This window comes from Fonsecaea nubica (genome assembly GCF_001646965.1).
Source record: "Fonsecaea nubica strain CBS 269.64 chromosome Unknown Scaff29, whole genome shotgun sequence".
Lineage (NCBI taxonomy): Eukaryota > Fungi > Ascomycota > Eurotiomycetes > Chaetothyriales > Herpotrichiellaceae > Fonsecaea > Fonsecaea nubica.
The window spans coordinates 315,967-334,906 of record NW_019173702.1 but is presented as its reverse complement, the minus strand read 5'-3'; the positions used below and the strand labels follow the sequence as shown (position 1 = coordinate 334,906).

Below are 18,940 nucleotides of genomic sequence, written 5' to 3'. Positions count from 1 at the left end.
TATTAGCCTTGGAGTTTCTATTTCTTCCAGTTTTCGTCGCTAATCAACACATGTGTTTTTTTTTTTTAATCATACGGCGACCATCGACATTTACACAGACTCGCTCTTCTTCTGCGTCAGATGTGTATCAGATACAGTATATGCTCGGTACATATATCTCGACTAATCTGTCTTGTCTGTCTGTGCACTGCTTTCCTTTTGTTCTATTCTATCCCGGAATAAAAAGGACAACTGCACAACTCCCCATAGAACATGTGTGGAGTATATAGTACACTATCAATCCAAACATCCACCATCCTCCTTCTCCCTCTCTAGTCAATCAAGCATGACGCGCTCCAAGAACTTCCACTCACTCCTCTCGCTCTCCCCATCCTGACCCTCACCCTCTTGTCCCCAACCACCATCATAATCACTGACCACCCACGGCCTCTCCACGCCCACCGCCCCCGCCACTCTATCCGCCAGGTCCACCGCCGCGCGCAACAACCCCGCCGACGCGCCGAGGTTGACCGACCCAAAGAAATGGCCCTTGGCCTGCGGCCCGCACCCGTCGGCGAGGCAGCAGACAAACTCCAACAAACCCGTCGCGAGGTCGTCGATAGCAGAGGCCTCGGAGAGGAGTTCGCCGTAGATGCAGTGGATGGCGAAGTGGGTGAGGTCGCCGCCCGAGCAGCGCGACATGGCGGAGAGGACGCGCGGGGTGTGCTGTGCGTAGATTCTCGAGAAAAGGGCCATGCCGCGCGCGGCTTTGGTGGTAGCAGGAGCAGGAGCAGTAGCGTCTCGCTGGGTTCCATCCTCGGACTCGGTGGTGGCGGTGACAGCAGCGCGGAGTGACTGGTCTGTTTCCAGGACGGCCGAGACGGCCGGGTGTGTCTTCTCAATGGCCTGTTGGAGCGTGAGGAGGGCGTTGATGGCCTAGACACCCCAAGGGTCAGTTTTCTCGTAAAAGAAAAAAGATGTGTTTACGTGGCCTCTGGTAAGACCGAGGAACCAGTAAAGTGACTTGACTTACCCTTGGAAACCCCACCAGCGTACTGGCCTTCAAGCATGCCTCCCGGATCCGTCGTGCGACAGCGACCAGCTCCTCCGTCTCCGTCTCCGCTGCGTCCGCGTCCTCCTGCGCAGATCCATCCCTCGTGCTGCTGCTGCTGCTGCTGCTCAAATACCCCCACAACTCCCCGATCAGCTTTTCCTTGTGGAAAGCCAACAGGAGCGCAGTGGTCAGGATGTACCACAGGGACGAAGACGACGAAGACGACGAGCTTGTTGGGGAAGGTTCTGTCGTGGACACCTGGGAGAAGATCTCTTCCAAGGCAGAAAAGTCAACTTTGCCCCATGCGGGTGGCTTAACCGTGGCAACATCTGTCGCTGAGGGTGTCGAGGTGACAGAGACGGTCGTCATCGTCGACGACATGGAGCCTGGAGTATATGTGCCCTCGCCGCTGGACAACGAGTCAATGCTCTCCTCGTCCTCTGATCTCGGCAACGACGGGATGGACTGGATGTATGTTTTCCTGGGCGGAGACGCCGTCCACGCGCGAGCAAAGATGGTGAAGCCTCTTGGCTGTGCCATGGCAAGGCTGTGACTGCTTCTTATCTGGGGCACACGAGAGAAAGGGAGTGGGTGATTGGTGAGGTTGACAGAAGCGTGGTGTGGCAATAGCAATCAGGTATCAAGAAAAGAGAAAGGAAGAAGAAGAAGATATATAAAAATTATTTGGCAGATTTTATGTAGCTGGAATGGACTGTATCGTTCGACGCTGTTTGTATACTGCCTGGGACGCGACAGTGAGAGAGACTGATCAATACCGCGTGCTTATCAGGCTGAGCGGGGCAGAAATAAGGGGCCAGAGCCTTGGGGAAATCACGGTGTATATAGGATATGGGTCTCCTGAGAGCAAGGCGCGGTATGTGCCGGTCATTTTAACAACGGGCTTCGCGCTCTTATGCTTCGGAGCTGGAATTGTCGCCGTAACACCATGACAGAGGCGGGAAGAGCGACAATCGGGAGGCGAATCCAGGGTCGGCCAGGACTCGGAAAACGCTCTGCTGTTCTTCCGCTGCACCGGATGGTTGAAGCACCAATGGGAGATTTTGTATCGGCTCCCAGAACAATCCCCGAATCACGTGTGGCGATATCGAATGGTTATCGGTCGTAGTATTGCAAGGATGAGCCTCAGGTCATGGTAGCAGGCTTCCTCCATGTAGATAGACACCTCCAGTGGAAACCCACCACGTCGTGTCAGATGGCCCAGGCTTCCACATCATCGTCCTCGTGGATAAAGGGCTCGTCGACCTGCTTGATGCCCAAATCCCCGCACAGAACACATTGCTCCGCGACCAATCCGTCCAACTCGGCAACTAGCTTCTGTCGCTGCACGCCCACACTCAATCCCTGGTTGACTTCCGTCTGAAGGTCCTTGATCCGCTTTCTCTTACTGCTTCCCGAACTCTCAAGCACGCGCTTACCCAGGCAGTCGCTGTGGAAGGCGTGCTGACAAGGAAACACAAAGAACTGCCGGCTCAAGACCGGCAGCGTGCAGATCCAACACCGCTCGCCAGCTTCCACAATGGCATAACGGTGATCCAGTGCCGCAATCTCGGCTTTGATCTGCTCGGCCGTGTGTTGCGAGAGGTCCATTTCCTGCTTGAGGCTGTCAATGTGCCGCGAGTACTCCTCCAGTGCCTCACAGATCTCCTCTTTGAAATCGTCAATCACCACGAAATCGGGGAAGAAGGGAATCAGATCTTCGATCTTGAGCAGCTCGCATCTTTTTAGGAAATTGATTGCTTCTTTGATGGATGCAGCCTCCTTGATCTTCTTCTCGGCGATGAGCAGCCACAGTCGCTTTCTCACCTTGTCGTTACCCTCCAGACGATCCGCGACAATTGCGGCTAGATCAATGTCATCGTGCTGCAGTGCCAGTTCCACTGCTTGTTGGTATTGTCCCATGGTACTGTAGATGTGCACGCATGACTGCACTCGGTTATGTTGAATACATAGCCTCAACGCAAAGTCCGCATCGTAGAATGGAGGGGACGGTTGACTTTCCAGGTATCCCAACAGCATAGTTTCTGATGGCGACGGATGCGAAGCCATGATCGAGATGAGCGCGTTGTGGACAGAAGCAGGCACCTCGAAGTTGTTGGTCACCACAAAGTTCAGGTAACGCACGGCCTGGTTCTGGTTCAATGGCACATCGGCGTTCTCATTGTAGCTGAGAAGTGCGGGTATGAGCTTTTGCGGGTCGAGATTGCTCCGTCGCATCAAAATCTCTACCAGTCCAACTGCAACATGTGTCATGAGCACGTTACTATACCGATAGAACGTCTCGGGATTGCTCTGTTTGTTAAGAACCGACAAGGCCTCGTTCCATTTCTCTCGCTGCACCCAGTACGAAAGAACGTAGTCGTAGTCGGTGATGGTGTTGGCAAAGAACAGAAGCTCCTCTTCTCTGTCGTGACTCGAAATGACTTCATACACCGTCTTTGCATCCAGATCCGACTTGTACTTGGTCACAAATTCTTGGAACTCGCTTCGAGCCTTGTCCAAATCGCGTTGCGCACCTCCGGCGTCGGTGTGCTCGAGCAATTCTGCTTTCGTGGCGACCATATCGTCCAGCGAGTTCAATTTGGCCATGAAGATCTGCACCAGCCATGTTGCTATCATGACGCGCTGCATGATTGACGACTTCTTGTACGAGCCCAACTTGGCCAACAAGTATCTCCGCAGAGCTTCTTCTTGTCCATTGTCGATCAGGGACAGGCAGACTTCCTCAAATGCTTTGCTGCTCTTTCCCCACACGCTCGCGGCCTCCAGGTACTGGCCTTTGCTCGACAGGTAGTCTCCCGACGCAGTCGCCACAGAGTCCTTTTGTGCCGCTCCTTTGGCATAGCGAAGAGCCGAGTCGTAATCTTGTTGTTTCAGCATGATCTTCCAGACGTCTCGCTCCTCATCGTGGGCCACCACCTCGAAGATTTCTTGGTTGGTGAAAAGCCAATATGTATTCTTCTTCTGGTCCGCCACTAAGCCAAGCGCCGACTGTCCAGGTTCCAGCACCGCCTGATCGTAGACAATGCTTCCGTCAAGGCGATTGACAGCGACAATGCGACCTTCAGCAAGGGCCAGGACGTGCCATTGAGATAGAATGGCAGAGACGATGGGATCTTGTATCAGCTTTCGTCCTCCACGCGCCGAGATCGTTTCTGGAAACACGGATCGAGGGTGAAGTTTCGCGTCTCCAAAAATCTTCGAGCCTAGAGAGGACGATATAGGTGAGGTTAGCAGCTTGCCTGTCAGGACACCCTGCGAATACAGCCAGGCGAAACTGCGATATGAGTCCGGGGTGGTGTCTTGTGATTCGGGCGACACCGAAAAGGACGACGGCGCGGTGGCCGTGGCGCCAGTAGTGTCATGAGTGACGGGAGCTTCCTTTGAAAACAGCTCGGCGTAGATGGAAGCTGAGCCTTCCTTCCCCCGTCCGCCCGTCTTGCCGATCCAGTGACAGAGTCTTGAATGCGACGCCACAATCACCCTGCGTACGTCTGCCTTGGTGTCGATTGTCTCTGCCCAGAGGCCCGTGACGGCGCCGTCGGGGATCTTCCACACATGTGTGCAATATCGTTCTTCGCGGCGATAGAACTCGGACGCCGGCTCAATGTATGTCTCGTAAACATTCCCGTCCACTGCGCCGACCAAGATCTCCCGTGTAGAGGCCGTCGGTTGTGAGGGGTTCCAAGCAATAGACTCGATGGAGACGCCTTTTAGCCGAGACAGTGCTTTAGGTTGCTTAGACTGGCTGTGCAGGTAGAAGTTCTCCCCCAGGGTGGTGGTGATGATCAAATGGGACGCGGACGGGTCGAGGAACATGCGACGGATGAGGCCGACCTCGCTGGTCTTTTTGGGCAGGTCGACATCTAGATAGCACACACGGTGCACAACGTTCAGTAGATGATCTTTTGTCTGGGGACATTGAACGCAGCAACGAACACACACCATCAATGTCCGACGGACTCTCGAGGTCTATCCGCAAGATGCGCCCCGTGGCCAGGGCGAGGATCAGCACGTTGTTGGCGACCTGGCCGGCCACGAAATCCGACGCGATGTTGAATTGCAGCTGCACTCGTTCGACGTTGAAGATGGGAAGCGATGTCTCGATGCCGCCGCCCGAGCCCAAGCCGGGAGCCACATAGCCGTCGTCGAGATCCAGCGCCATTGCGCCGTGTTCAAAGGGGGTTCAACGCATTATGACCCGGCGGTGCGGTTCAGTGGTCAAGTCACTAGTTAGGAATAGGTCGTGGTTTAGTCACAGCTATACTTGAAAGGGTACGAGGTGTCTACAAGTACGAGGTACGTGGGTGAGTTGCTCGTCGATCCCGCAGCCACGGCAAGGCTGCGTCCTCGGCTACACGTGACTGCAAGGCTCGGAAGCAGAGCCTTTCCGAGAGACTGCTGACTGGGTACGGGACAAACGGGACAAACAGGACAAACAGGACAAACAGGACAAACAGAACAAACTACTTTCAGATTATCTTCAAAGGAGTCGTAATATGCGTGTGTACATTATCTCTATATGGTCCTGCTCTGGTAATGAATCAGGATCATTAATCCCCAAACGCCATCGCTTGCTTTGCTGGTGTGAATGAGAAGCGTAACTATTCTAACACATCAAGTCATTTGATATTCCAAACTCATTAGTCTGTTTCGTTTCCGAAATGTCACAGGAACCCCTCTCTACCGCTTTATTTAGCAGCAAACCGAGATCTGGCTCTCAGGTTTGCACCAAATTTCCACAACGTGAAGATGCCGACAATGCCGCCGACAGTGAGCCCTGCGAGCAAGCTGACACCACTGCCGACACCCAAGTTGTGGAACAAAGGACGGGAGAAGTGGATTGCACCAGCCGCAATTGACGAACGGGCAAAGTCGTTGCCCGCAAAAAGCGATGCGGCGTATTGGGGGTATGTCAAGGGGATGTAGATGAAGATACACTGGAAGAGGACGAAGATGCCGACAGTGAACACAACGACACCGAGCTGCAGATAACATCAGCAACTGTCCAATAGGGTGGGATGGGAAGACTTGAACTTACCGTGGGCACAATCCAGTGGATCTTTGGTGAGTTATTCCCAGTCCATGCAAACCAGAACAGCCCAATCGGCAAAAGTAGACTAGCCGGAAGGGCAGGGATGAGACGTCTCTCAGGCTCCCCGAGACCTCTGGTGCGAATCTCCGGCTCAAACACAAAGTGCAGATAGGTGACGTAGAGCGCAATTGCAATGCTGACACCGACCGAGATGGACAGGAAGATCAGACCAATCTCGCCTCCGTTCATGCCGTAGCCATGGGTGGCCTTGCCTGGGTTTCCAGTCGCATACACAAGGGGGAAAACTTCGAAGAAAGAGTAGAAGATGCTGTACATCAGGGCTGTGTAGAGACTGGTGAAGAGCACGGCAGGGTCCAGGATGTTAATCTGGGCTGGTCGCCAAAGGTTGCCAATCACCACCTCGTTGACAGTCAGTTTCTCCTGGTCAATTTCGGACTGCGACTTGAGGTTGTTGTTGCCCGTCAATTTACGAAGACGCGCAGCGCGGCGTAGCAGGATGTTGGAGGCAGAAGTCTCCGGCAGCAGGAACAGGAGAGAGATGTAGACCGGAGAGGCGAGCCAGACAATCTCCCACAGAGACCAATGCCAGTTGGTCGCAGGGACCGAGAAACCGGAAATGATTGGGCCAAGAGCCGGGCCTGCGGTTCGTTAGCAAGATTTCACGTAATTACAGATCCGTATGAACTTACCAGCTGTAGCGAATGCGGCCCAGCCAGTGAGGAAGTATGGCAGCTTCAGCAACGAGTAGATGTCGCCAATGGAAGCACCACCGGTCGCCAAACAGGGACTACCGAAGAAGCCTTGCAGGAAACGCAGAACTACCAGCGCAGGGAAGCTGTTGACGACGGCGGTGGGGATGGAAAGAACGACAAAGATTCCCAGGGTGATCATATAAGGCGGATTGCGGCCAATGATGGGAATTTCCGAGAGAGGGCTGAAGATCAGAGGCCCGATGCCGTATCCCAGAACGTACATCGACAGACCCAGCGCCGCGACGTTTGGAGAGACACCCATTTTCTCGACAATGACGGGTTCAGACGGAGTGAATATGGCCGATCCCATGTAGACGGCAAGCGTATAGAGGTAGATCTGTAGGACGACAATGGTCTTCTTGCCCCTGGACCAATTCTGGGGGTTCTCCGGGTCGTCGGTTGCATACCAATCGACCAGGATGGTACCATCCGAGGCGACTTGAGGGGCGATGGGCCGACTTGCTTGGTTCTTCAGGGTCTCCTGTCGCGTGGCGTTGGAATAGGCTTGTTCGAGATCGGCGCGGGTGTTGACTTGGCTCAGCTCGGGTCGAGTCATGATTTTGGACAGGGTGCGATCTGAAAGGGCAACCGACTCGCGATCTGCGGCTGTTCTGGTTGCGGTAAGGCTCTGGGCATCGTCCGAGTCGTCATCGGCTTTCTTCTCGACATCTTCGGGCACGGAGGGGATTGGCTGTGGTTGGTGTGCTGGTGCACCAACCTTGTGGGATTGATATGATTCAGGCAGCACAAAGTCGGATCTTTCCTCTGGATATTGGAAGTACTTGTTTCTTGTGACAAAACGGATCACCTGGCCCACAGGGGCGTCCCGCAACAGAGCGGACATGGTGAAGACTATGGAGAATGGTATGAAAACAGCCAAAGAAGCAAGAGGGCGTTGTGACAATGGGCTTTCGGGGAGGGAGTAGAAGTATGCTGTTCTTGTAGGAGCAGTGAAGAGGGGCCGATGATGAACCAGACGAAAAAGGCGACATGATGGGATGGTATGTATATTATAGATCTTACCCTTGAGAGCCGTCCCATCCCAATGCAGCAGTAACAACCATGTCACCGTGCAGACAGCCTTCTGAATCACTTCTCCCCAAAGCAAAGCCACGCACGGGCCAGAGATGGTCCGCAAACCCAGAACCTGAATAATCAATGAGGTAACTTCAAACTGGGTATAAGCCAGAAGCTTCTCCGTGGAAGCCCATAATCCCCGTCCGTTTCTTGTCCATCGAGGACACCCACTGAGGCGAATGGGAAGCGAAGCAGACGGGAAAAAACAGATACGCGCGTTATTTTCCCGACCGTCGGATTGGAAATTCGTACCTGGTTTCGACCGAAAGGTTGGGGGACGAATAAGACAGAGCTGAAGATGATTGATTACCTATTGACGCAGAAGTGGCAGACATGGTGGTGTGGCCTCTGGGTGGCCTCGATTGTGTGGCTGCTGACAAAGATCATGGAAGTCTTGGCTGTCGTCATTGCCGAAAAATCTCTGGGGCTCCACTCCTGATGCTTGTTGTACGCTATCAAGTACCTAGTACCTACTCGGTAGTAGTAGTACGAGTATCTCACTCTGTCCCGGTGTTTGGCGGACTTTTCGTCGCTCCCATTTCTCTTGTCTTCCATCGTCCCCATTATTCTTCTTCCCTGATGTTTCACTCTCCTTGACGCCCGTCCGTCCAATGTCCGTCGTGGTAGTTATTTACATCTTGGTTGGATCTTGGCATCTAGGAAAGAATGCCTCCAAAGCGGCGGCACTGATCGCCAAATTAGGCTAGCTCCGTAGTCTTCTGTGTTTACACTTCCACCGTCGCGCCTCGCGCCGCGCGCTGTAATACCACTACCACCACCACCACCACCATCTTCATTACCATCGTTCACTTTTATCATCTTAGGGCTCATTTTTGCTCCCCATGGAAGAAGATGATCCCTCTTTAACCTCGGAAGATTTGTATGTCCGTTTCCGGCCCATGCATTCTATACGAGACTTGACCCTCAGTGATCAAGATTTGGACAAAAATTGCCCCCTAAATCGACAGCGCGGTTGCCAGAAAGCAAAGTATGGCCTGGGAAAGCTTGATGTTCTTCCTCTCGAGATTCTCAACATGATTCTACTTGACCTGGACATACAGTCCTGCATGTCATTGCAACAGACCAACCGTCGAGCCTATGACACCGTCCACGAAATGCCGCAGCTCAAAACTATCATCCAACACTGCCCAGATGTTTTGCGTGGCATTCTTCGCACTGAAATGGCGCCCTTCATTAGATACCAACAACTATTCAACAAGATCACCTCCCCTACCTGTGAGACCTGCAACGACTTCGCCGGGTATCTATACCTTCTCACGTGTACTCGTGTCTGCTTTCTCTGCTTTTCTCGACTCCCAAACTATCTACCGATGACGAAATCTGAGGCTCGTGGTCAATTTGGTTTCTCTCTGAGAGACCTAAAGCGGCTACCATATTTGAAGAGCGCCCCTGGACGCTACACAATCTGGAGAAAGAGCTGCCGTAGACGGCTCAATCTCATCAATACAGAAACTGTTCAGCAGATCAGCACTGTCGTTCAGAGCCGCGCCTCTGCCACAAAATCATTACCCGCTGAGCCAGGCACGACGGCACATACTCAAAGGAGAGCCCAAAGAGCCGAGGAAACGAGGTCGCGGCGTCCGGAAGCCCCTCGTGATGCTCTAGCGTATAATCCGAGGAGGTTCATGGCAATTGTTGAAATACCTTACCTCGACCTTCGAAACGGAATAGCACATTGGGGATTTTTGTGTTACGCTTGTCACAATGATTTCGGGGACCTCCGACACGCGAAACGCCAATTCCTGGCCGCTGGCTTTAGACAGCACATACGGCAGTGCGGAAAAGTTGTCGACGGCAAACATGTTGGAACAACAGGCGAGGTCGATGACGGCTGACGAGTGAGTGTCGCTGGCGACGAAATCCACTGAGAAATTCGAGATCACCAAACTCTAATCCAACCGCGCCCGAGACACACATGTTCTTCCTCACTTCATCGAGCAAGATTTTGCCAAATACTCGATGATATTACACAGTTGTCCGTAGGGCGAGGGGCGAGGGGAAAGTACACGTTCGCAGCTTGAACCAAGTAGTGATGATCCAGAGCAGATCTTGAGAGTCACTTCAGGCGAATGGCAGATACATGGAGTCAACCTCGCCACCTTGCACACAGAAACTGGCCCGCTATCCCGATGCTTCTTTTCAACCCGATACAGAGCTCATATCACTGATGCCAGGGGTCCCACATCGGCACGACTTCCTGAAGAAACAGGAAATGCTTAACGCCTTTCCTGGTTTCCCTCTCTCTCCGCACCATTGCGGTTGTTATCGGTGCGGCGCATCTCGTCCTTGCCGGGCGTGACCATATGCCTGATACACATGTGTGTGGACGATCTGAAGATCCCCCGTGTGACAGGACTACATCTGACGTTGGTGCTGTGGCGTTCCACACACTGTTCGAACTCCTCTGGCTTACGGCAGCCGCAAGTATAATCTCTATATTCTTGCCTGCACATGATTCTGAGAAGCCGTGCGGCCGATGCCTGATTCACAATGTCAGTCAACGTCGAGGCCGACGAATGGTGGAGAAGAGCAAGAATTCGGAGCACAGAACAAGATTTTGTTTTTACAAACGGATGCCATACTTTGATGGGTGCAATATGATTTTATGGTAGGGAGTGTCTCCTCGCAAACGATATCCGATTTTTGGGTGCTGGTAATGGTGATGCTGACAGGAAGTGAGCAGAGACTTGACCTGGACAATTTGTTCTTATATAGCAAACAGTTTCCTTGCTCATGATCAGACCGACAATGGGTGTTGTTGGCCCAATAATGATGGGAATTGAAGCTGCCGCACTTGCTGATGCTCCCTACTTTTTCATTTCAGCTTCGTGAAATGGCAACAAAACATGCTGGCGGGGGGCCGCTGTGTGACCACCAAGCAGCGCCTGTGTAACCGTCCGAAAATTCTTCGTGCTTGGATGGTATTTTGTTGGGTACCCAAGGAGGCGTGATTGGTGCCTGGGACTTGGTAGAATTCCATTGTGTCACAGGCTCATGCATGGGAAATCACATACATATGTCGGTCAGTCTGTCGCACGCCAAGCTTTCCTGTCGCGCCTTCCCTTTGTTTATGTACCTACTTGTTAAATTCCTACAAGTACAGCCGAGGATATTTTCTTGCATCCTGATTACATGTGAGAGAGACGAAGCTTACAAGATCCACGAGTCTCGTGTTGAGGTCGGTTGGGGTAGAAGTGCGAGGCTCGATTAAGGCATCCTGCGGGGCTACGACCAGATCGATCTTACCTCGAGGATATAACATTTCTATCACCACGAAACAAACACAACTTGCCAGCGCCAACCATATTTCTTGACGTTGAAAACCTCACGAAGTTTGGGTTTGGTCCCCTTCATGGGCGTCTGCGATCGAATCCAAATCCTCAACTTCGAGGTAGACCCCGAGGATGTGAGCGACTACCGGATCTTGGTCGACGGCAAGTCTTTCAAATATGTCACCATTGACGCGAGCGTCTACGACCTCGAAGACATGACTTGGGACCGTTTGATGGTCCCGCAGCTCCCACCAATGCCCCCAGGTGACTGGAACACAGGGCATGTCGCAACGCACCCGGAGCAAGGCACCCCTTATTTCTCTCGCTATGCGAAGGTCGAGCTCCCGACCATCGTCAGTACATGGCATCCCGTGCGGATCGACTGGCTCGACCTGGAGGGGAGGCAACAACTTCGCAGCAATATCTATACTGCGACTCTCAAAAAGGACATTGGAGGAATGAGAGCCGGACACGAGGTGCTCATCAAATTTGCCAGGTTTCCATGGGAAATGCAGTACTTTGAGGATGAAACAAAGGTTTATCAACGTCTTGACGGGCAGGGAATCGCGCCACAATTCCTGGGCCATTTGACAGAAGAAGGGAGAGTCATGGGCTTAGTGATCGAGTACATCAAGGACGCACGACACGCGGGGCCAGAAGACGTGGACGTATGTCACGATACTTTGGGGAACTTACACCGACTCGGCATGTTACACGGAGATGTGAACAGACACAATTTTCTTGTCCGCGAAGTTGGTGGCCGCGGCAAAACCGTTACAATGGTCGATCTCGAGACTGCCTCTGAATGTACCGACCCTGAGGCGTTTGAGGATGAAATTGACCGTCTTCGCGAGGAGCTCCGCTCGACTGATGGCAAGGGAGGGTATCATGTCGAAATTGTCAATGAGGAAGACTAGTATTGGCAGGACAAGCGGTACAGACAGAGTATACATGGTCCACTTGGAGTACCAGGCTGAGGACGACTAGTGTTGACAGACAAGGGACAAGGCTCTGGTTTTTTGTAAGGTACCGAGTACAAGTCAAGAACCTGTCAAAAGCAGCGTCGGCCAAGTCTCCAAGGATACCCTTCTTTAAGCGCTAAGGCTGCCAAGCTGCCTAGAAACTCAAGCCTGACCCTAAACCGCAGTTGTTCTCGGTCGGTTCATAGATTTCCCTATGAGTATAGAGGTACTTTGTTAGGAACGGCCTATGTAGATAGGCAGAGGGTAGCGATATGTGGCAGGTCGGTATAGGTATTCCTTGATAGTATATTTAAACTAAGACTCAAAGCATGAGGGAAGGGAAGTTTTCCCCAGGCGGTGAGCATGCGGTGCTTAAATAATAAGGGGTTGTCACGTGCGTGGTGTACTTGGCGGTTCGTGACTCTAATTAGGGGTAGTTGCGATGACAGGGGATGGGTAGGCAAAGACCTACATTCCCGTGGATACCGCGGAACAGATTGCAAAGTTCTTCCGGTCAATGCGAGCCATTTTATCAACAACCCACCTCGAAATGAAGGCAGAATGCTACTAACGTAAAGGCACGTCTTCAACTCCTCTTGGGTTTATGTGGTGAAGGGTGCCGGGAGCTCCAGGCTTCAATTTACAAAGGGTACGAGGCTAACAGTGCAATGGAACTGTCATCACCACGACATTGTTAGACACTACTTATCTCTTTGAGAGCTTGAAAGGTAATCCCTACGAGGGTGGAATTGCGGGAATGGTCTTCTGGAACCCGAGGTACCCCATGGGCTACGGGGGACGAGTTGGGGAACACCAAAGTTTGCAGAAGTTTCTATCATGGCGATCTCGTTCCGCCGCCGCGTCTGCGTCGAGACGTATCCCAGCGCTTGTACCAAGGTAAGGATCGTTGTTTCGCGATCTAGCTCTACCACGACGTACCTATGTGTATGGAGAGCTTCGTTGTGTCATCATCCGGAGCATTTGATGTCCAAGAACACGACGCAAGTCGACCTTGCGGTGGAATCGTTGAACGGTGCAGAGCCTGTCGAGTGCCCAGCTAACCAATATTGGCCGAGGACGTGACCGGGACCGAATGGAATCGAAGTTTGACTGCGAAGTTTGAAGACTTGGGGAATTGATTGGTATCAGGCACTCATAGTTGATAGGTACGCTGGCGGCCATCATCCCATCCCGCCTTGCCGCTTCCATGAGCAGGGCCGAAGAATCAAGATGTCCTCCCCTCCTCCATGCCGCACCGGAAAATGCCAGAGGTTCCGCATCTAGGGCCTATATCTGGTATAAGGGGGGTTTCAGTCCATTCTTTTGATATTCCTTATCCAGACCTCATCGAGCTTTCATTGAACCGGCTTGTGGTTCACATTTAGTTTCGGTCAGGGGTTGTCTTACGATCAGGTTCACCATGGCCAGCGCAGCCGTTAAGATCGGCAAATTGACTTTTTACAACATCCTGTTGGCCATTTTTGCATGTAGCGGAGGGTTTGCCTACGGATTCGCCTACCAAGCGCTCACAGCGAGCATCGGGCAGCCACAGTTCTACATTTATCTTGGCCTTGAACGTGAGTACAGTCTTTCTATGAGCTTGCGTCCCTCCAGATCGAGCTTTGTATCTCACTGAATGATCCCTTGGGTCGCGCACAGGAGGCACCACCTACACGGCCAACATCTTGGGAGCCATAAATGGACTCTTCTTTGCGGGTGGTGCATTCGGCTCTGTGTCCCAGAGTTGGGTCGGCGACAAACTCGGCCGGAGGAAGGCGTTGATCATTGCCTCTGCGTTGGCCCTCATCGGCTCCAGTCTGGTGGCGGGCACCGTCCACGTCGTCATGTTGATTGTATTCCGGCTTGTTCAGGGATGGGGCACTGGCATGATTGTCACGCTGGCTCCGATCTACCTGGCCGAGATCTCTCCCCCTCAACATCGCGGTTTATTGCTGGGCTCGTTCGCCACCAGTCTGGGAATTGGGATGAACGTGGTCGGATGGATCAGTCTGGGGACCTACTATGCCCAAAATCCGAGTGTGCAATGGCGACTGCCGCTGGCATTGGCCTGCATCGGTCCATTGGTCATGTTCGTTGGTTCATTTTTCATCCCAGAGTCGCCCCGGTGGCTGCTCTGGCAAGGCAAATCAGACCAGGCCTGGTCCATTCTCCAAAAACTGCACGAAGGGCCCACTTATAGTGAGCAAGTTGAACAGACCGCCCACGCCGAGTTTATCCAGATCCAACGGCAGATCGACTACGACAAGACCATGGGGGTGACATACTGGCAGATTGTCAAACAGCCAAGCTATCGAAAACGTGCCTTGATTGTCATTGTGGCCATGTTCGCCTACCAAAGTACGGGCGCCTTCGGCATTGGGAATTACAAGATACTAATCTACGAGAATCTGGGCTTCCGTGGCTCGATGCCTCTCCTGCTGAATGCCTTGTATACATTTATTGGCACGTGTGGTGTTATGTTGGCCTCTATCTACGTTGACAAAACGGGTCGAAAAATCTTATTTCGTAAGTCACAATAAACCCCGACCCTCCTTGCCAATTGAGCGCGTTCTAGAGCTGACCGACATGGCTCCTGACACAGTTGTCGGCCTGCCTGCTATGGCTGCGGCGTTGCTGGCCGAAGCATTACTATCCCGAAGATACGTCGCCACCGACGACAAGGCCGGGAATGCCGCCTGTATCGTATTTTTGTTTCTCTTTGTGTTTACCCTCGACCTGACCCTGGGTCCGTCAATTTTTATCTATGTGTCCGAGCTGTGGCCGACTCCGCTGCGAGCCAAGGGGTTGGCTATCGCATGGTTTACTTATTTTCTGGGTGCTATCACTTACACGTCATCCTCGGCGCTGGCCTTCGAGAAAATCGGGTGGAGGATGTATATGGTCTGGTTTACGTGCAACATTGTGAACTTCTTCATCGTGTGGTTTTACTTCCCGGAAACGACAAACAAGACGCTGGAGGAGATCAGTGAGCTTTTTGGTGACAAAGTCGTCGTCCGAATCACCGCCGATGGAAAGAACCTGGAGGGAGACAAGATCATCGAGATCAAGACGACCGGAGAGAAGGATGGGCGCGATGATCATGTGCAGGTGGAAGTGATTGAGAACACCAAAGGGCGGGACTAGGTCCAAGGGGTCTGATCCGGAGGCCTTGTAGAATGAAGGGGAACAGAGAAATTCTACTTCAGAGTCTCAGCGGACGAGGTATGTAGCAACCCACCGGCGTGACATGACTTCAATCCTTGTTCGATACGCGCGATATTCAAGGCCTTCGGCGGAGGCGACTCCGCTACACTTGACGCAAGTACATCGAGGTTCCGAAGACGAGATACAAACCTCGTCGATTTTTCTCTGTCGTCGACAAGGTTATGAAACCAGTGCAAGTACATTTCTGGACATGGAATCATTCCATCCTCGAGCAGCTTCGGGGTCGGTCACCGACTATTCAACTGGTTACTGAAGCTCTAACGGGCTCTCTCAATCCCTAGTGCTCCTAAATGCTAGAGACGACCCGATGAGCCTAAACTCGATAGTGTGTCTGTCTCCTTGGCTTTGAGAAGATACGCCAATAGGCAATATCTATTTCTTTTTACCACCAATTTCGCTATATGTTGTTGCCTCCACATTGTGTGCAGAGAAACTTCCACATTTTCAATGGGATGAGAACTGCGCGACAAGTAAATAACCCGCTTTAACGTGCTCTACTCGGTCATCGATGATGCAGCAGGGCTGGACGGCTTCCTGACGGACGGATCAATATTCAGGGTTCTGCTAGACTTTGAGCACACATGGACAAAACATACCGACATTCCCGCTCCGCTGGCGGGACGTGGAGCAAAATCTTGTGAAGGCAAGGGGGAAGGGGATGCTTGCCGGACGCGGCGAGAGCACAATGCCGCTTATGCCGCTTCTGGCCGCTGGGATTCCCGCTCCATCGAAAACAAGCTCCCAGAAGCGAGGAGCCTGCGGGGAAAGGGGGGTTTCGGGGGGCGGTAACAACACTATTTGGACATTCATTACTGGCTTGATAAAGTCTTAATAGTTCTGAATGGCAAATCTTCTTACCCAAGGGGCCTGTGTTCGCCCGCAATAGGTTTGGCCCGAGCTAGCCAGTGGAGAGGCGGAATGTCGGGATTTGAAGATTGCGGGACGGCGGCATTGCGAGATGGCGGAAAGATGAAGTCGTCCATGAAACCTCATTGCTGACTCTCTCTCCCTCTCTCTTGCATCCCGAGGACCGAGATTGAATCACTGCATGCTTGAGGGAAAATGAGGCATAAAAACGCGCACAAAAGCCGGAACGCCCAGAGCAGGTCCGGTCCCTTCGCTGGGGGCAATCAAGGAGAAAGGTACCATCATCGGAGCGGCCGTCTCGTTGGGGAGCGTTGCGTGCGCGCAGGTCGTGGCTTCGGTCAGGATTTGACTGGGCCTTGGGACAGCGGAGCCGCCGGAGTCATCATCCCCATGGTTCAGATTCGGGAGGAATGCGTCCAGGTCATTAGACGGACCCTCTACCCTCGTCTGGGCTAGCGAAGCTTCGGTCCCTTCCTGGCCTCCTTTGCCGACGTAGATCGATCTTCGGACGTTCGCCAAATACATGTCCAGGCGGTCCGAGGAACTGGCAATCCTACCCATGATCGAGAGACTGTGGCTGCCCGTCGAGCGAGCCGAGGAAATTCTGACCGTTTGAGGGCGTGACGGGATGTTTCGTGGGGCTCCTTTGACCTTCGTCAATCCATGGGTCTTCCCGGCGGGGCCGGGCGAAGAACCCGTCTTTATCGAAGCCTTGGAGAAGATCTTGAGAATCGGAAAAACGTCATGGACTCGAGATTGGCACGGTTGCTGGGACCGAAGAAGCTGCAAAGCGCAAGAAAGAAATGGGCTTCAGCTTTCTATTAGCGGGTTCAGAACGCAGGGTTTCTTGCCAGTGGCTGCCAGAGTGCCTCTCAACAGTGTAGCAAATGAGTGTTTTCGGGCAAAGATTTGAATATCTCGAGTATGAAGGACGAAAGAAAAAAAAAAGGAAACGTAATTTAGCTTTGAAGAATAAGACTTCTATCCGAGTATGCCATTATAACATCGACAACATCGGGTGGCCTCCGAATCGAATTCCATGATCTATGCGTTCGTTGCCTTCTCCTTGTCAAACTGCCCTTCAGTTTGACAGGCAAAAGCTCATAGTCTATCCTAGGGAGCCGGGGCTCATATAAATACTATGTGACAGGGAATTGTATATCTAACCTCCGATTCCAACGACCCCCAAGTACTTTTATCAGAGATTATCATCCACGTCTCCAGCTCTTCGCTTAGAACTGCTTCGCGGTCAGTGGGGGGGAGTCATCGGACACGCTTGGCTGACCCTGACCTCGGATAGCGTGAGGAAGCCCGTCAGTGCCGTACGCACCAAGAGCGTACATGAATGGCCGTCCGAGAAACACAGCGGTAGCCCCTAGACAGAGGGCTTTCAACATATCGGCACCGCGCCGAATGCCTCCGTCCAGCCAGATTTCGAGTGTGTTGCATATCTCAGGGCAGAATCGCTGGATTTCCAGCAAAGTTCTGACGGCGCTCGGGGCATCATCACTTTGTCGGCCACCGTGGTTGCTAAGGTAGATACCGTCGACCCCCTAGGTAGGTAGGTAGGTAGGTACGAGGGTGCTTGCTTGGCTCATGGCCCGTTAGCCCATGGGTGTGACAACGTGGTTTAAATATACAAACGCAACCGAGAAAAAACACAAAACACAAATACTCGGCGAATCGGTGCACGCATGGAGAATACCCAATGTCCAGTAACCCAATACCCAAAATCTAATACCTAGGTATACAACACACAATCGCCGCAAGCAGCCCTGTCCGTCTGTCTGACTGTCTGTCGACATGACTCCCCCAACACGTAGTTTTTTCCCCGGGGTATATGTGCGTGTGTTTCAATCATCAACAAACCCCCTTTCGCCCCATTTCATCCCCTTTGTTTTGTTTTGTTTTGCTTTTGCTTTTGTTTTTCTCGCTTTCTTCGCTCCTTGTTAAACATAGACGAGTCAAACTCCCTCTCGACACTAACACCGTGATCGTTCCCTCCCCTACCAACCCGGCCCAATGATACAAAGAGACATGAGACCAGTGATTCGACATCCGCGTCACAGCCTTTTCCCTGTGTTGAAACTCCTGCCAAATGTGGAATACAATCCATTGTCTGTTGTGGCTGGACCTAATGTTGAATCCCATCCTGAGCTTGAGCTTGAGCTTGGGCTTGGGCTTGTGTCTGGCTGTGCGCCAACTGCGCCTTTTGATTCTCCTTGGCCAGCGTCCTGGCGAAGAGCGTCTGGGGCTTTGCATTCCTATTCGAGTTGCGACGTCGCGGACATGTTAGCAGTGCACAAAACAAAAGTTGTGAGGGAGAGAGGGATGGAGGAAGCAAACGCACATGAACCGCCTCCCCTTGATCTCGCTCAGCTTCTTGGTCGTGGGACTCCGGATCGCGTCCGAGGGCGAAATGTACGTCTGTGTACCGGCACCACAGGTGGGCTGGTTCTGAGTCTGGATCTGGTGTCGCTGCTGTTGTTGTGGCACCTCAAAGCGCGGCATGTGAATCCCTCCTTTCCCGGCGTCGGCGAAAGCGCCCTTGAACTTGTCCTTGCCCGTTACGTCCTGCGCGGCCGTCTTCGCCGGCGAAGTCGGATTGGGGCATTTCTCGGCGAGAGGGCCCTGGGTGGCTTTTGTGGGAGACATTG

The 18,940-nt window shown here is 52.7% G+C and overlaps 7 protein-coding genes across 7 annotated transcripts; 2 read left to right on the top strand and 5 right to left on the bottom strand.

Annotated features, from left to right (window-relative positions):
* Window positions 1-315: 315 nt before the first annotated feature.
* AYO20_05231 (hypothetical protein) lies at window positions 316-1,573 on the bottom strand (the record flags this gene model as incomplete). Its single annotated transcript, XM_022643525.1, has 2 exons — window positions 316-915; window positions 1,013-1,573. The coding sequence occupies 2 exons, from the start codon at window positions 1,571-1,573 to the stop codon at window positions 316-318; spliced, it is 1,161 nt and encodes a 386-aa protein (XP_022500624.1).
* Window positions 1,574-2,242: 669 nt separating this feature from the next.
* Window positions 2,243-5,216, bottom strand: AYO20_05230 (hypothetical protein; the record flags this gene model as incomplete). The annotated part of the gene is made up of 2 exons (XM_022643524.1): window positions 2,243-4,917; window positions 4,997-5,216. The coding sequence occupies 2 exons, from the start codon at window positions 5,214-5,216 to the stop codon at window positions 2,243-2,245; spliced, it is 2,895 nt and encodes a 964-aa protein (XP_022500623.1).
* Window positions 5,217-5,742: 526 nt separating this feature from the next.
* Window positions 5,743-7,703, bottom strand: AYO20_05229 (hypothetical protein; the record flags this gene model as incomplete). The annotated part of the gene is made up of 3 exons (XM_022643523.1): window positions 5,743-6,036; window positions 6,093-6,745; window positions 6,797-7,703. The coding sequence occupies 3 exons, from the start codon at window positions 7,701-7,703 to the stop codon at window positions 5,743-5,745; spliced, it is 1,854 nt and encodes a 617-aa protein (XP_022500622.1).
* A 3,606-nt stretch (window positions 7,704-11,309) lies between these two features.
* AYO20_05228 (hypothetical protein) lies at window positions 11,310-12,146 on the top strand (the record flags this gene model as incomplete). Its single annotated transcript, XM_022643522.1, has 1 exon — window positions 11,310-12,146. One exon carries the CDS (start codon window positions 11,310-11,312, stop codon window positions 12,144-12,146), a length of 837 nt encoding a protein of 278 aa, XP_022500621.1.
* A 1,465-nt stretch (window positions 12,147-13,611) lies between these two features.
* AYO20_05227 (hypothetical protein) lies at window positions 13,612-15,335 on the top strand (the record flags this gene model as incomplete). Its single annotated transcript, XM_022643521.1, has 3 exons — window positions 13,612-13,768; window positions 13,851-14,717; window positions 14,767-15,335. The coding sequence occupies 3 exons, from the start codon at window positions 13,612-13,614 to the stop codon at window positions 15,333-15,335; spliced, it is 1,593 nt and encodes a 530-aa protein (XP_022500620.1).
* A 1,122-nt stretch (window positions 15,336-16,457) lies between these two features.
* On the bottom strand, window positions 16,458-16,844 carry AYO20_05226 (hypothetical protein; the record flags this gene model as incomplete). The annotated part of the gene is made up of 1 exon (XM_022643520.1): window positions 16,458-16,844. One exon carries the CDS (start codon window positions 16,842-16,844, stop codon window positions 16,458-16,460), a length of 387 nt encoding a protein of 128 aa, XP_022500619.1.
* A 1,573-nt stretch (window positions 16,845-18,417) lies between these two features.
* On the bottom strand, window positions 18,418-18,938 carry AYO20_05225 (hypothetical protein; the record flags this gene model as incomplete). Its single annotated transcript, XM_022643519.1, has 2 exons — window positions 18,418-18,547; window positions 18,634-18,938. The coding sequence occupies 2 exons, from the start codon at window positions 18,936-18,938 to the stop codon at window positions 18,418-18,420; spliced, it is 435 nt and encodes a 144-aa protein (XP_022500618.1).
* Between the last annotated feature and the right edge of the window lie 2 nt (window positions 18,939-18,940).